We start from the raw sequence: 13,700 nt of genomic DNA, 5'->3' as shown, positions 1-13,700 counted from the left end.
CCTGTATCCGAGGTTCGACTAACGGACGAACTCTCCTTTCCAGCACCCTGGCATAGACTTTCCCAGGGAGGCTGAGGAGTGTGATCCCCCTGTAGTTGGAACACACCCTCCGGTCCCCTTTCTTAAAGATGGGGACCACCACCCCGGTCTGCCAGTCCACAGGTACTGCCCCTGATCTCCACGCAACATTGCAGAGGCGTGTCAACCAGGACAGCCCTACAACGTCCAGAGCCTTCAGGAACTCGGGGGGGACCTCATCAACACCAGGGGCTCTGCCACCAAGGAGTTGTTTAACTGCCTCAGTGACCTTGCCCCCAGAAATTGGCGGGTCATTCCCCTCATCCCCAGACTCTGCTTCCTCCTCGGAAGACGTGTCAGTGGGATTAAGGAGGTCCTCGAAGTATTCCTTCCACCGCCTGACAATTTTCTCAGTCAACGTCAGCAGCGCTCCGCCAGCACTATACACAGTGCAGGTAGAGCACCGCTTTCCCCTCCTGAGGCGTCTGACGGTTTGCCAGAATCTCTTCGAGGCAGTCCGAAAGTCTTTTTCCATGGCCTCTCCGAACTCCTCCCACACCCGAGTTTTTGCTTCAGCCACTGCCCGAGCCGCATTCCGCTTGGCCTGTCGATACCTGTCGGCTGCCTCCGGAGTCCCACAGGCTAACCAAGCCCGATAGGACTCCTTCTTCAGCCTGGTGGCTCCCTTCACCTCTGGTGTCCACCATTTGGTTCGGGGATTACCACCACGGCAGGCACCAACCACCTTGCAGGGTGTTCGTTATGGCCAAACTGTGATTAGCACAGAAGTCCAATAACAGAGCACTGCTCGGGTTCAGATCAGGGAGGCCGTTCCTCCCAATCACGCCCCTCCAGGTCTCGCTGTCGTTACCCACGTGAGCATTGAAGTCTCCCAGCAGGACAACAGAGTCTCCAGGTGGAGCACCCTCCAGCACCCCCCCCAGGGACTCTAAGAAGGCTGGGTACTCTGAACTGCCACTCGGCGCATAAGCGCAGATGACAGTCAGGACCCGTTCCCCGACCCTAAGGCGCAGGGAAAAAACCCTCTTGTCCACCGGGAAAAACCCCAACGTACCGGCAGCAAGCCGAGGGGATATTAGGATACCCACCCCAGCCCGCCGCCTCCCACCAGGGGCAACTCCAGACTGAGACAGAGTCCAGCCCCTCTCCAGGAGACTGGTTCCAGAGCCCAAGCCATGTGTAGAGGTGAGCCCAACTATATCTAGGCGGTACCTCTCAACCTCACGCACTAACTCAGGCTCCTTCCCCACCAGAGAGGTGACATTCCATGTCCCTATTGCCAGTCTTGGCAGCCGGGGGTCAGTCCGCCAGGGCCTCCGCTCCTGGCCGCCACCCGGCACACAATGCCGGGTGGCGGCCAGCTGCAACCCGCAATACTGTTATGGATTTTTATCCATGTTTATTTTTGGAGTAAAGCTATTTGTATACAATATGCAATCTTTGCTGTCACAATTCCACAAATCAGTGACTCATCTGTTAAAACATTTGTGCTTATGATTCTAAACTGACAGTAGGAATGATCTCCCAAATAACATAGCTTTAATCGTTGCTCATTGATTGTTAAGCGCATCTGTGCTTGTTTGTTGCAAGCGTTACCTTTAAGACATTGTAGCTTAAACCTATTCGCTGGAACGTTCAAGACAATTTAACTACACAGCAAAGCAAGACGAGTAGGCAAAGTTGTTTTTGTTTCTCGTGCACGGGAGAGAACTGGACAAACGCCGTTCCTTCACTTGACCCCAGTCGCTCTCGTCCGCTCCCCCGTAACACTGCTCTTTTATTGAGGTTACATGAATATACATAGGTTCATTAACATATGACGTCTACATACACACAAAGAGTACCTTGCCTGTGCGTTGTGTAAGTGTGTGTGTGGTCTGGAAGTCCAGCAGTTCATCTAAACAAAAGGCATTTAGAGTAAAACAGATATAGATGTGTTTGCTATACCATATATCAGCAAGAAAAGATAAAACCTTGCTCATGATCCCAAGAGGTGTGTGATCTATGCCAGAACACTCTGGAGAGGAGTGAACGCACCCCCCTCTTCATGCTACACAGAGTTGTTACAGACCTCCTAGGATGAGACATTCTTTCAATCTACAAATGATTATATACTTCTAAGCATATATGAGTAGATATTTCTAAGCATAAATGACAATCGACAATATAAACCTGACAGACATAATGACATATTTAAGAATAAGACGAGGCTTGGCTTGATAGCATTTATTATAAGACATTTTTCCTCCTTCCCTGCTCAACAAAAATTGGGCTGTCACCACAAATTCAGGCCACAAATTCTTACTATGGTTAATTATTAGAATCAAGAACTCATGAAGGAAAGGAAAATACCGGGAAAATCAACTTGGATTACAGTTACAGGAGTAAAAACATTAGACCCACCTGCTTAAATGATGCTTTGCCCATGAAGAGGTTTTGATTGTGGCATTCATAATACTTTAACAGAAAAGTGGCAGTGATTTGAAGGCAAGATTCACAATGACTTATGTGAATCCACAGATCCATGTGAATATTGGGCAGTGTGTTTGCCTGAGAAATTTCCTTTTACTTAGTTTGTTCATTTACAACATGGTGATTATGTTTAACAGTTATCTGTCGCACTCTCTCGTGATATTTCCATTGATAAGATCACGTGGCTGGCTAGCACATGAACTTTTCTCAGGATTTCAACACAAGCACTGCAAGTGAAGCAACCAATGTCACGTTCAGTTTCTAATTGTCTTCCCCATGTGATGTTTTTGTGTAATGTATGTATGGTCGGAGGGTAAGATGGCGCCGCCATTGCATGCAATAGGTCGGCAGCCTTAACATTAAATTTCCCACTTGTGGGACTAATAAAGGTATCTTATCTTATCTTAATTATATGAGTGCTGGAACTGTAGATGTGTAAATACTGCACTGGGTGAACTTTGACTGGAAGCCAGGAATGATTGGGTTGGGTGAAAGCCAACTTGATGGTGGAGTAATGAATAGGTTGAGCCTGCACACAGCTTTAAACCTGTTCTTACTCTAAGTAGGCTAATGCTGTGCAATAATTGCTGACCTAAATACATAAGAGAAACAATTATTATCCACATCCCATTGTCATCATTGCTGCCAGGACATTTCATGTTATTCCTATCAAAGCTATTGTTTATTCTGATAAATTGTTTATGATTAATATGTGATTGATATTAGTTTCATTTCTCAGTAAATGAAAATGAAAGAATGAAAGGAGGAATGTACCCAAAAGGAGCCGCGCAACCTGCACAAGGCCCACATTTTTGTTTTTTACTTATGGTATCTTGAATACTTGGATGAGTGACAAAACGTTTCTCCCACTGAAGACGCTACATCCAGATGAACAGAATCAACTTTTGGGCATTTACTTACCTGGATGATTGAGCGTGCATCAGGACGTTTCATGGGTTATGTTTTGAAACAGGATCAGGATTTTGTGCTATTTTACCTTAAATTGTTATCCATCTGCTTGAGTGCAGTAACTGAAGGAGACTTGTTTCCCATCCTAGAGACCCTGAAGTTCTTTACAACAAAATAAAAGAAAAAAACAAAATAAATCAAAAGACAAGTAAAAGTTAGTATGCAGCCGCTTACAAAGCTTACAAAGACACTAAAAATGTCATCTTGTTCGACAGAAGGGAAAATCCACCATTCTTTGTATTATAAAATACTTTAAATGTTAAAAGCCTTTAAAATGGCAATTTCAGTTTTCCAGGAGTTAGAGTTTGTAATTTAATGTAATTCAATTCAAATTTATTTATGTAGCAAATCAAAACAACAAGTGTTTTGATTTGAGTGTGTTTCCCATCCAACCACAGCTGACAGGCCAAACCGCACACCTCAACAACAAAAACACTTCCTGTATCTGGCCCTCATGAGACTTCACTGGCCACTCAGAAGCCAGGAAATCCTATATTCGGATAAATGCAGGGAAAACAATGAGGTAGATTCAACACATACTTATTACTGGTTTGAAAGTGCAGGTGTGAACATTCAAATGTGCAAACATGTAAATATCAAAACATGTAACCACCAAATGGGTACATAACTAACTCTATAACCCTCCTAAACACCTCTTTGTGTATCAAATGACATAGAAATTTACTACACTTTACACATGCATTAATTCATAAGGAAAGGATTTTCACTTTTGGAATTTTACACACAGTGTGCCATCTCTGCTGTCACGTTTCACAATCAGTGTGTCAGGCGTTGTGTGGAGGCGAGGAAGAAGGAACCCAAACGCAGGACTCACGGGTAAGTGAAGACTGGTGAAGGTTTATTATAAGGAGCAGATGAAAAGAGGGTGAACGGACACAGACTGGCTGGATCACTGAATGGCTGACTGAACTGAGGGAACACACGGGAAGGACAACATCACACGAACATCAAAATCAACATCAATGACACGACAAAGAACTGGTGAAACCGAGGAACTTACATACACAGGTTGAACGATGACAATGATTGGAAACAGGTGAGTACAGGGCTGAACATAATCTGACTAATGACACAAGAGACAAGCTGACACGGGGAAAAAACAGGAAATGAGAACATTGATGTGGCAACATAACCTAAATGTGACAAAACTGAAAACACTGGGTCATCGACCCAGGAACCCTGACACAGTGAACATGTCAGTGGTAAAATGTTGATTCATACTGATCATAAACGACGCCTGTGCTCTTTTGTCTGAGGATCCAGTGGCACATTTAAGACATGAAAACTTTATCTAGAAACAAAAAAAGGCTTGGCTTGATAACACTAGGAGTTTGATCGAATGTTCAGCTTCCACCAATCCTGGGTATTTTCATTCTCCTTCCTGGACAATAAAAAATGTTTTCTGCTCCAAGGACATTGTGTTTCTGACCCCTGTCATGTAAACATTAAACCACTGGAAACCCCGATTATGAAAACATATTATCCTTCTGAAAGCGTCCGTCAGAAGATTAGTAGACTGTAGTTATACAGGAATGAGCATGATGAGCACTGGTGTTTAAACAATGCTCTCTGGACCCAAACCTGTTATGTTGATGTGGATGTGGCCCTCAAATGCAGTCCAAAACATGGGCATGTCACGATCTGCAATGTCAGAGGATCCAAAATGCAGATGAGAAGAGGCAAAACTAGATTTTTAAAAAATATTAAACAAACAAGAAAACCAACTAAACAAAAAGTAATCACAAAAACCTAAACTGGGAAAAGTAAATTCATTAAACTTGGAACACCTGGAAATCCCCAAACACTTGAGGCATGGAGACATATAAACAAGGGAAAAGGGGAAGCTGACACAATATATACACATGAGGAAAGACACGGTCAGTGGAAACATATTAGGAACACAGCAGGAATGAATTAGACATGATGACACAGGGGAAGTAAAACTGAATACACTGAACGCAGGACGAGACTGTAAAAAAACAAAAACAGGAAGTAACACTGAGACCATGACTAAGATGTAGGAACTTGACACGAGGAAAGGAGAACGAGAGTCCACACCAGACTGCAGAGACAAAAAACATAAGGAGGGGAACATGGGAACAGATAGAGACAAAACACAAAGACATGACTAAGACATGGAGAGCGACAGAGAGGGAAATGAAAAACAGACAGACCACTACGACACAAAGGGCGAGAGACACAAACCGGAAAACATACACAGAGGACATGATGGACTCTCATAGGACACATAAATAGGAGACAAAGACAAGAAAACATAAACCAGAAATACAAATGACCTCAGAAACATGAAAAAGAACTAAACTCAAGACTAAACTGTATAAACTTATTAAACATAACAATAAACCAAAGAAAGAACCAAATACAGAATAACTTAAAATGCTGGGTTGATGAACCAGATCCTTGACAGGGCAGGTATTGGCAGTGTGAGTCTTGCCTGCAAAAGGGTCATCTCTATATAAGGAGGTGCAGAAGAAGAAATGTGAGGTGATATCAGACATCAGTCCACCCACAATTGATTCTAAGAATTTAATAAGTGTTAACATTCATTTTTTGTAACCCGCAAGTGTTGACTGCCTGGGTGCAGCAGCTTTTGCCTCTGCTGTTATTTGGATGAAATTTTCCTCAAGTAAAATGAGAAATATCTGACATTACAGAATAGCTGCAGTTACAAACACTACAGCTGGAGTTTCTGTTTTGTATAGTCAACATGGACAAGAAGATGCCAGAGCTTCTCGATTTTCTTCATGCACCAAATTTAATGAGGAAAAAACATTTTTTCTTCCTTCACTCCCTCTTCCTGACTGTAAACACTGTGTTTATCATCACTAATAGTTTGAGAATGATTTACTGTGTCAGCAGTAAACCCTTTGTCTGAGATCTGTATCTATCGTTGTTAAAGTTACTGCTTGACTATTAACCATGGTGACGGTAACTGACATCATTCTTCTCTAAATATCCTTTGATGGAGTATTTGATTACATTTCCTAGGTAAATATCCCCAACTATATAAAGCCTTGTGTGTCCCCTGCAGTCTCAAATGAGCATGAGAGACTCACAACTAATATTACATCAAGATTCAACAGATTCATCTGAATTTAGCTCTGCACTTAGGTTATAAATTAAATTTTTTTTTCCCTTTTTAATGAAGAGATCTGATTTGACAAAATGGCGGGTCAAATCGTGTTTTTTGTGCTGTTTTTGGGAATGACAGGTTAGTAATTGTATTTATGTTCCTTTAATCCATTTTATGGTGTGTTTATTTTTGCCCAAGTGATGACTTGAATTTTTTGGATCAGAAATAAAATCTTACAATCTTAAAAAACTTGTCATAATTTTATTTATCCGTGTTTTGTTTCATGTACAGGTGTAGTGACTGCTCAGGCTGTCAGTAAGTATCTTTTCAAAACTCTAAAGATTTGACTTTTAATGCTTTATCCTCAATTTATATCAGCCTCACATTTCACAGAGGAGTAAAGACTGAAAGCCTGTGATGAATATGTTTTATATTTATGTTTGCAGAATATTAACCATACAGGCCTTTTCTATCTTTTTGTCATGATCTACCTAATTGCTTATTAGGACCTCTTTACCCAACATCTGGAACTGTAAGCTCTGCGGTAGATGATGGAAGTTCTCCACCGATTACCCTGCTAAGACCTTTTTTCTATTTTGGGAGGACATATAACAGCATTTATGTATGTAAAATTAACAGGAACAATTCATTTACTACATTTGTACCATAAAAATATTTAGCTGTCTAATTAAACTTCCTGCCACTAATTACAATATAAAATGTGGTTTGCAAAACAAAATCCAAATCTGTTCATCTAGATGTTGTGACAGGAAATCTTTTTCTTTTCTATTTTTTTCAGGTCAATCATAATGGACACCTAACATTTACTGGTCCACTAAGGGACTTTACAAGTCAGAGGTTCCCACAACGTATCAGAGACATCATTGCTCCATTCTGGACAGATTTAGACAACAGAGGAAATGGTCAGATCTACTACAAACAATACACCAGTGGCAGTGTTCTCCAGCAAGCTACACAAGACATCAATCAATACTTTCCAGGACTGAACTTTAATGCCAACTGGGTCTTTGTTGCAACTTGGTTTGAGGTGGCCTATTATCCCACAAGTGGAACAGTAAGTCAGCTTCCAAAATTTGGAATCAAATTATGTGCTTATGTGTGATGTGTACGTGAAAGTCTGTTGCCTACTTTACTAATTCAGGAACAGTAGGTTAGTGTAATCTAGTGTCACCTTCCAGACATAAAGACATAAATTCATGTGATATATTTCATACAAAGATTATTTTTGAATATTGAGCTTTTTTTTTTTTTAAAGTGATACCAGAAGATTACATAAAGCATTTCATACTAACAAACTAAGGTAGTTAATAGTATTTATCTGAAATCTAGATCATTCTAACCGAAGCACAACTTAATGTCTTATGAACTAATACATTTGATAAAGTGATACATGAAAAGTGTATCATAACAAAATTAGGTGTAAATCCAGCAGAACACTGATCAAACAGAACATATAATAACTGAATTCATATTTTCCAGCGCACTACTGTCCAAGCTGTGCTGATCTCTGGAGGCCACTATTCATTTGTGCTGATGAACTACGGTATAATAGCCTCAACAACACTGAGAATTCAGGTCAGACCTACTATAGTCAATACTCTGCATATTTACTAATGAAAAAACATTCATTATTTCTAAATGCAATAATCATATTTTTGTGACTCACATTTGCAGGCTGGTTATGATACAATCGACTCCACTCACTATTATGTCCTCCCTGGATCATTCACCAGTGCTGCATCAGGGAGTAACTCAAATTTTCGCCTTGGCAGCAACGTCAATGAACCAGGTCGCTGGGCCTTCCGGACAGACCATGGATCAACAGGCTGCACTTTTAATGGTAAGACTGCAGGATACAGGAGGCAACTGCTTCTGCAGCCTTTGTGTTATATAACATTATAGTGATGTGCATCTGTGAAAGGCAAGGCAAGAATTCTAATCACAGTGCATTAAGAGTACAGTAAAGCAATGAGGTTGAGGTTATTAACGTTAAAGTGACTGTTGTTGGAATCAAGAACTAATGAAGGAATTTCAAATTGTTAGTTGGATGCTTAAAAACATTCGTCCTACCTGCTTAATAAAAACATTATTCTAATGTGCTCATTTTTTTGTACACCCACTCTGTCACCTTAATTTGTTTTGATCATTTCCAATTACTATCTGCAATATGTTCTAATTGGTGGTTGAACACTTTTATATGTAATTTCTTCTAGGCTGTATCACCCTATCTTTGTACTGCTGTTTATAATAAATTTACTTAAGAGTTAGAGTGCTTTTCTATTAATGCATTAATTGTGTATTTCCCTCATTTGTGTTACATATTTATGTATATATTTTGCTACAAACTGCACACACACCTGACCGCTTTATGAATTCCAAATCCTGAAAACATCTTGTTTTATCATGTTTTCCTGTAGCATTGTGAACAAGAGACTTCCATCTGGTCTGGGCCATTATCATTTGAGGATGATACCCTACTGGGACCCTGGCTTCCACTTCCCTTTGACCAGAAACAGAAATTTAGAAATGGAATTAGATGAGAGGTTATACATTGAGGTTCAGACGCAGGGAATCGATGAGCGGCAGATCTCCACTATCCTGGACTCTTGCTGGGCAACGCCTGTTAATGATGCCAGCTACCCTGTGCGCTGGGATCTGATCACCACACAGTAAAGACATTGCCTTAACTTTTCTTTTCTGATGGGTGAACTTAATCATCTTCTTATCATAACTAAGTTGCTTGCACATTAACACTGCAACTTTCACATTATGCTGTTACCTAGGTGTCCTAATCCAGCAGATGGCACAGTAGAGCTGCTTCAGAACGGCGTCTCCACCGTAGCCCGTTTCTCATTCAGGATGTTCACCTTTACCAACTTTTCATCTATCTACCTGCACTGCCAGGTCCACCTGTGTCTTTTGAGACACAATAACTGCACAGCTGTACGTACTATTTATAACGATTTGTATTAACACTGGGAAAAAATCTTTCATACCACTTATTGGATTCCTTCATCTGCTGAAATCACTCTGCTTTCCACAGCATTGCTACCCAGGTTACCATACAAGAGTGGTGAGGGATATTTCCTACCATGACAGTGAAGGCATCTCATTGGGACCGCTAGTATTGAACACAGGTAACATTTGTACAAAATTGGCAGTCTTGTAGATGATACAGCTGTATAATCAGTGGATTGTGACAATTGGATTCATGAGCCAAGTTTCAATTCACTGTAGATTTTGGTTGTTTTCTAACAGAAAGAAGAATGAAAGCAAGCAGCTCTCCAGGCCTCTTGACATCTCTGGTGACCCTGATAATCTGTTTGCTGACTGCAAATATTCTGATCTAGAGAAATCAAGTTGATGCACAAATTACAGCAAACTCAGCAATCATATAATAACTTAGTATAGATTTGATAAATAAAAGCACTGAAAATAGAATCAGAAGACTTTTTTATATGCACAGAGGAATAGTGATGGTTTGAAAAGTGGATGTTACTGAATATTTGACATCTATTAAAATACTTCTTATTTGCTCTGAGCACTCCTATTTGTAATTTCTGCAGTTTTTCTTTGCAACACTGGAGGGCAGCATCTGATCAAAAACATATTTGTATGCTTCTGTTTCCAGTTCATGAGTTTTACCTTCAGGTCATTCAGGATTGTTTTAACATCGTTACATCATGATTTATTTTGTGGTATTCATCCATTCATTAGCAAATATAAAAATAATGAAGAATAAATGTATGTTTGAAATATTAATGCCTTGTAAACTGTGTCAAAATACAGTCTGAGTTGATTGATGGTCTTGCTTTCTTTTTCTGTTTCTTTTTCTGTTTCTTTTTTTTTTTTTTTAATAAAAATGTTACTACATTGCTTTTGCGTCATGTGGGATTATAATATTACCTATGCCATGTTAGACCCCTAATTAAAGATTGTGAATTATTATGTAGTTTTAGTTTGCATTATTCTCCTGAATTAGAAGAAGGTGATAACTATTACATTTGTTAAACTGATTTGCATTACATTAGACTGCTGATTCATTGTGAATGAATGATATTGTTTTACGATGCATTATACTGCTGAGTTATAAGAAATACTGTTCACAGAAAGTCATCGCCTTATTTGTCTGATTAGAAAAGAACAGAGCATACCGGAGAGGTTTTCTGCCCCATCTCAGCAGGAGCAGATAAACAGGGAGCCAAGGTCGTAGCTTAGGCGCCGTGTGAGAGAAAGAATGTCAATGTTTAGGCTTTTATGATTAGGCGGGGGCCACTAGAGGCTATAAGAGTTTGATCAACGCTCCACCATTTTGAGATCTGATGCTGTCTGCGTACGGTGTCCATCTCCCACGCGTGTACATTAAAATCATCGTTTGACTCAACCCGGCCAGACCAGTGTTGTTATTTTGGTTTTCCTCTTGTATCCATCCCCAATATTTGAATCCGTAACAGTTTGGGGGCTCGTCCTGTGGTATTGGGGTGGAAGTTGGAGGTTTAGACGGTCCGAGGTTGTCGAACGGACAGGCACAAGCCAGTGGTCTGACGTGAGTGGGCATAAGCCGGCTTATACAAAGGTAAGGCACTACCTGTTGAATCATTTCCTTTTTTTTTTTTTTTTTTTTTTTTGTGTCCCGTTTGGATCTTTAGCCATCAGAATTGTTGTCTTAAGGCCAAGAAAGATGCCAAGCGGATTTATTTTACCAAGTGGATCATCATGGCCTTGCCATATTGGTCCATTTGATTGACCTTTATTATAATTATGAATTTATTTTGTTTTCAGTTGCTACAAACGGGACAGACATGACTGGGGGATAGGACAGGGAGAAAGAATGAAAGAAAGAGAGGGAGAGAAAGAAAACCAAAGGGGAGAAGAGACGGTGAGAAGGGGGGAAGAAAGAAAAAAAAACAAACAAACAAAAAAAAACAAAACACCTGGGTCACCTGTATGGAGAAAAAAAACAGAAGAGAAAGCAAACAACAAAGAGCAACATAATAAAAAAAACAGCACCATCACAATAAACTAGCTAGCAGTAGATATCAGTAGATACTAAATAATAAATGATATTGTGCAGCACGCAAGATAGACAGCGCACAATGTGCTTTGAGGCAGCAGCCAAGAAAGCTGTAGTCCGCGTCTGTGAATACCCGTGTGTACACCTGTGTGCATACCTGTGTGGATCAGCATGCTTGCATTCCAAAGGTTTCTCCATGTAGCGATCTGCTAGGGAGTGTGGGGAGCCACAGCCCCGTCCTCCAGGGTATGAAGCAGGTATGGAGGAGATCAAAACTCCAGACATCCAGAGGCCCCCAGAACACAAGAGACCAAGGAAGACTAACAGAGGGGCAGCCGCGCCACTGTCCCAGTAAGAGCTGAGGAGAGTCCCAGATGAGGGCTCACTCAGCAGCCGCGGAGCAGAAGCCAAGGGGAGTTGCAGTGACGCGCCCGTGAGCTCCGCCGGCAGCCAGCTGTGCCTGAGTGACCGAGCCCCAGGCCGAGAGGCCGGGGGCACCCCACCTCCGAAGTGGCCCGAGCGAGCCCCAGGCTCCAGGCCCCGATAAGCTGCCGCCAAGGAGTGAGCCGGTGTGTACCCGGACGCCCACCCCCAGACACAAAGAACCACCAACGCACCGACACCTGAGGGAGTCCGCCACTGGCAGGGGAAGTGGTGGTGGGTGGAGATAGGCCTCCAAACCTTGGAGGGCCTGAGATGTCCCCAGAGAGGTGGCGCCTGACACCCAACCTGACATATAGACACAGACATACAGGCACACACAGACACAAACATCCATTCCCACCCTCATGCTCTCATATGCACTTACTCCACACTCAACCAACGTGGAGACAGACATAAAGAGACGCTGTACACACGATCACACTCCCCAAGCGTACTCTACGAACCGGGTCTAGGTACCCTTGCCCCTGGAGGGGGGAACTGCACCCAGACCCAGGTGGTGTTACCCTTTTCCCTGCGGTGGGGAGAGGCAGACCGCCCCGACTCCGCAGCAGCAGGGAGGCCCCACACTCCAGACCGCAGTCGGACGGCCAACTCCTCCTAGCCCCCCCGCTCCAGCAGGCCGCAGAGAACGGGGGTGAGAGAAGACTCCAAACCTCCCTCCACCCGCTCATTGTAGTGTTGATGCATGTGTGTTCTAAGGTGCATTTAAAACCCAGGAGGGCATGGAGCTACCTGCCAAGGAGCAGCAGGTAAGCGCATGGTCCCTCCTGCTAGCCCTCAATGTCTACGTGTATTCAAAATTGAGAGGTGGGCAACGACGCCAGGGGTGGGGTGTACACCCTGATGGTAATTTGGACTCCGTGTATCGTGCCCACCCCCGAGATCCTATATGTATGTGTAATGAGAGTGTGAGTAATGTGAATGTCTAAGTTGTGGGATAAAATTGAGGCAGAGGCAGCCAGAAGGGGACGGGGGGGGGGGGGGGGGGGGGGTAGCCTCCTCTGCACCCTGGTGACATACCCCTACTCCAAGGCCCTGCATGTGTGGGTGGTTGTGGTGGAGCGGGAAGAGGGAGGCAGCTGGAGATGGGGAGGGAAAGAAGGGAGGGGCAGGTGACCCCTCCCTGGGGCCAGCTCCCCCGCTGACCCCAGTAGGCACTCCCATACTCCGCGACCCGCCAGGGAAAGGGGGCCCAGGCGCAGCAGCGCCCCCCGGCCCCATAGAGCCCGGGACAGTCCACCCAACCCCACCACAGAGAAAACTGCACCCACCCCACCATCCACTCATCTTCCAGACTACATGAGACAATAGACGCCCAGGCTGAGATCTTCCTCCACCTCTCCTGTATCTCCCCCTCCTGCAGAGAGTTCCTGAGGAGAGGAAAGCTCCTGCAAGATGTTGAATTATTTCCAAAGTGTGCAAAATTGGACATGATAAAATTAAAGTCTACTCACTGAAATTACTGGTAGATGTCTGTTTTGATTTTGATGAAAAAATCTCATGAGAATTGAAAGTTGAAGTAATGATAATGGAAGTTTGTAAGTTACAGTACTGGGTTAGAGGCCCAAGGAAAAGGAAAACAGTGAAATTGGGTTAGAGGCCCAAGTAGTTTGATAGGGAATTGGT

The 13,700-nt window shown here is 42.8% G+C and overlaps 2 protein-coding genes across 2 annotated transcripts; both read left to right on the top strand.

The window, feature by feature from the left end:
* Positions 1-6,557: 6,557 nt before the first annotated feature.
* Positions 6,558-8,648, top strand: LOC309713170 (sushi, nidogen and EGF-like domain-containing protein 1). Its single transcript, XM_082544571.1, has 6 exons — positions 6,558-6,733; positions 6,887-6,910; positions 7,102-7,256; positions 7,329-7,670; positions 8,096-8,191; positions 8,291-8,648. The coding sequence occupies exons 1-6, from the start codon at positions 6,688-6,690 to the stop codon at positions 8,516-8,518; spliced, it is 891 nt and encodes a 296-aa protein (XP_082400697.1). The 5' UTR covers positions 6,558-6,687; the 3' UTR covers positions 8,519-8,648.
* Positions 8,649-9,004: 356 nt separating this feature from the next.
* Positions 9,005-10,460, top strand: LOC309712759 (uromodulin-like). Its single transcript, XM_082543824.1, has 4 exons — positions 9,005-9,285; positions 9,400-9,559; positions 9,660-9,753; positions 9,875-10,460. The coding sequence occupies exons 1-4, from the start codon at positions 9,020-9,022 to the stop codon at positions 9,964-9,966; spliced, it is 612 nt and encodes a 203-aa protein (XP_082399950.1). The 5' UTR covers positions 9,005-9,019; the 3' UTR covers positions 9,967-10,460.
* Positions 10,461-13,700: the final 3,240 nt, after the last annotated feature.

Source organism: Aulonocara stuartgranti (genome assembly GCF_965226115.1).
Source record: "Aulonocara stuartgranti genome assembly, chromosome: 8".
Classification (NCBI taxonomy): domain Eukaryota; kingdom Metazoa; phylum Chordata; class Actinopteri; order Cichliformes; family Cichlidae; genus Aulonocara; species Aulonocara stuartgranti.
Note: the sequence above shows the minus strand (reverse complement) of the source record. Positions and strands in the feature narration are given on the sequence as shown.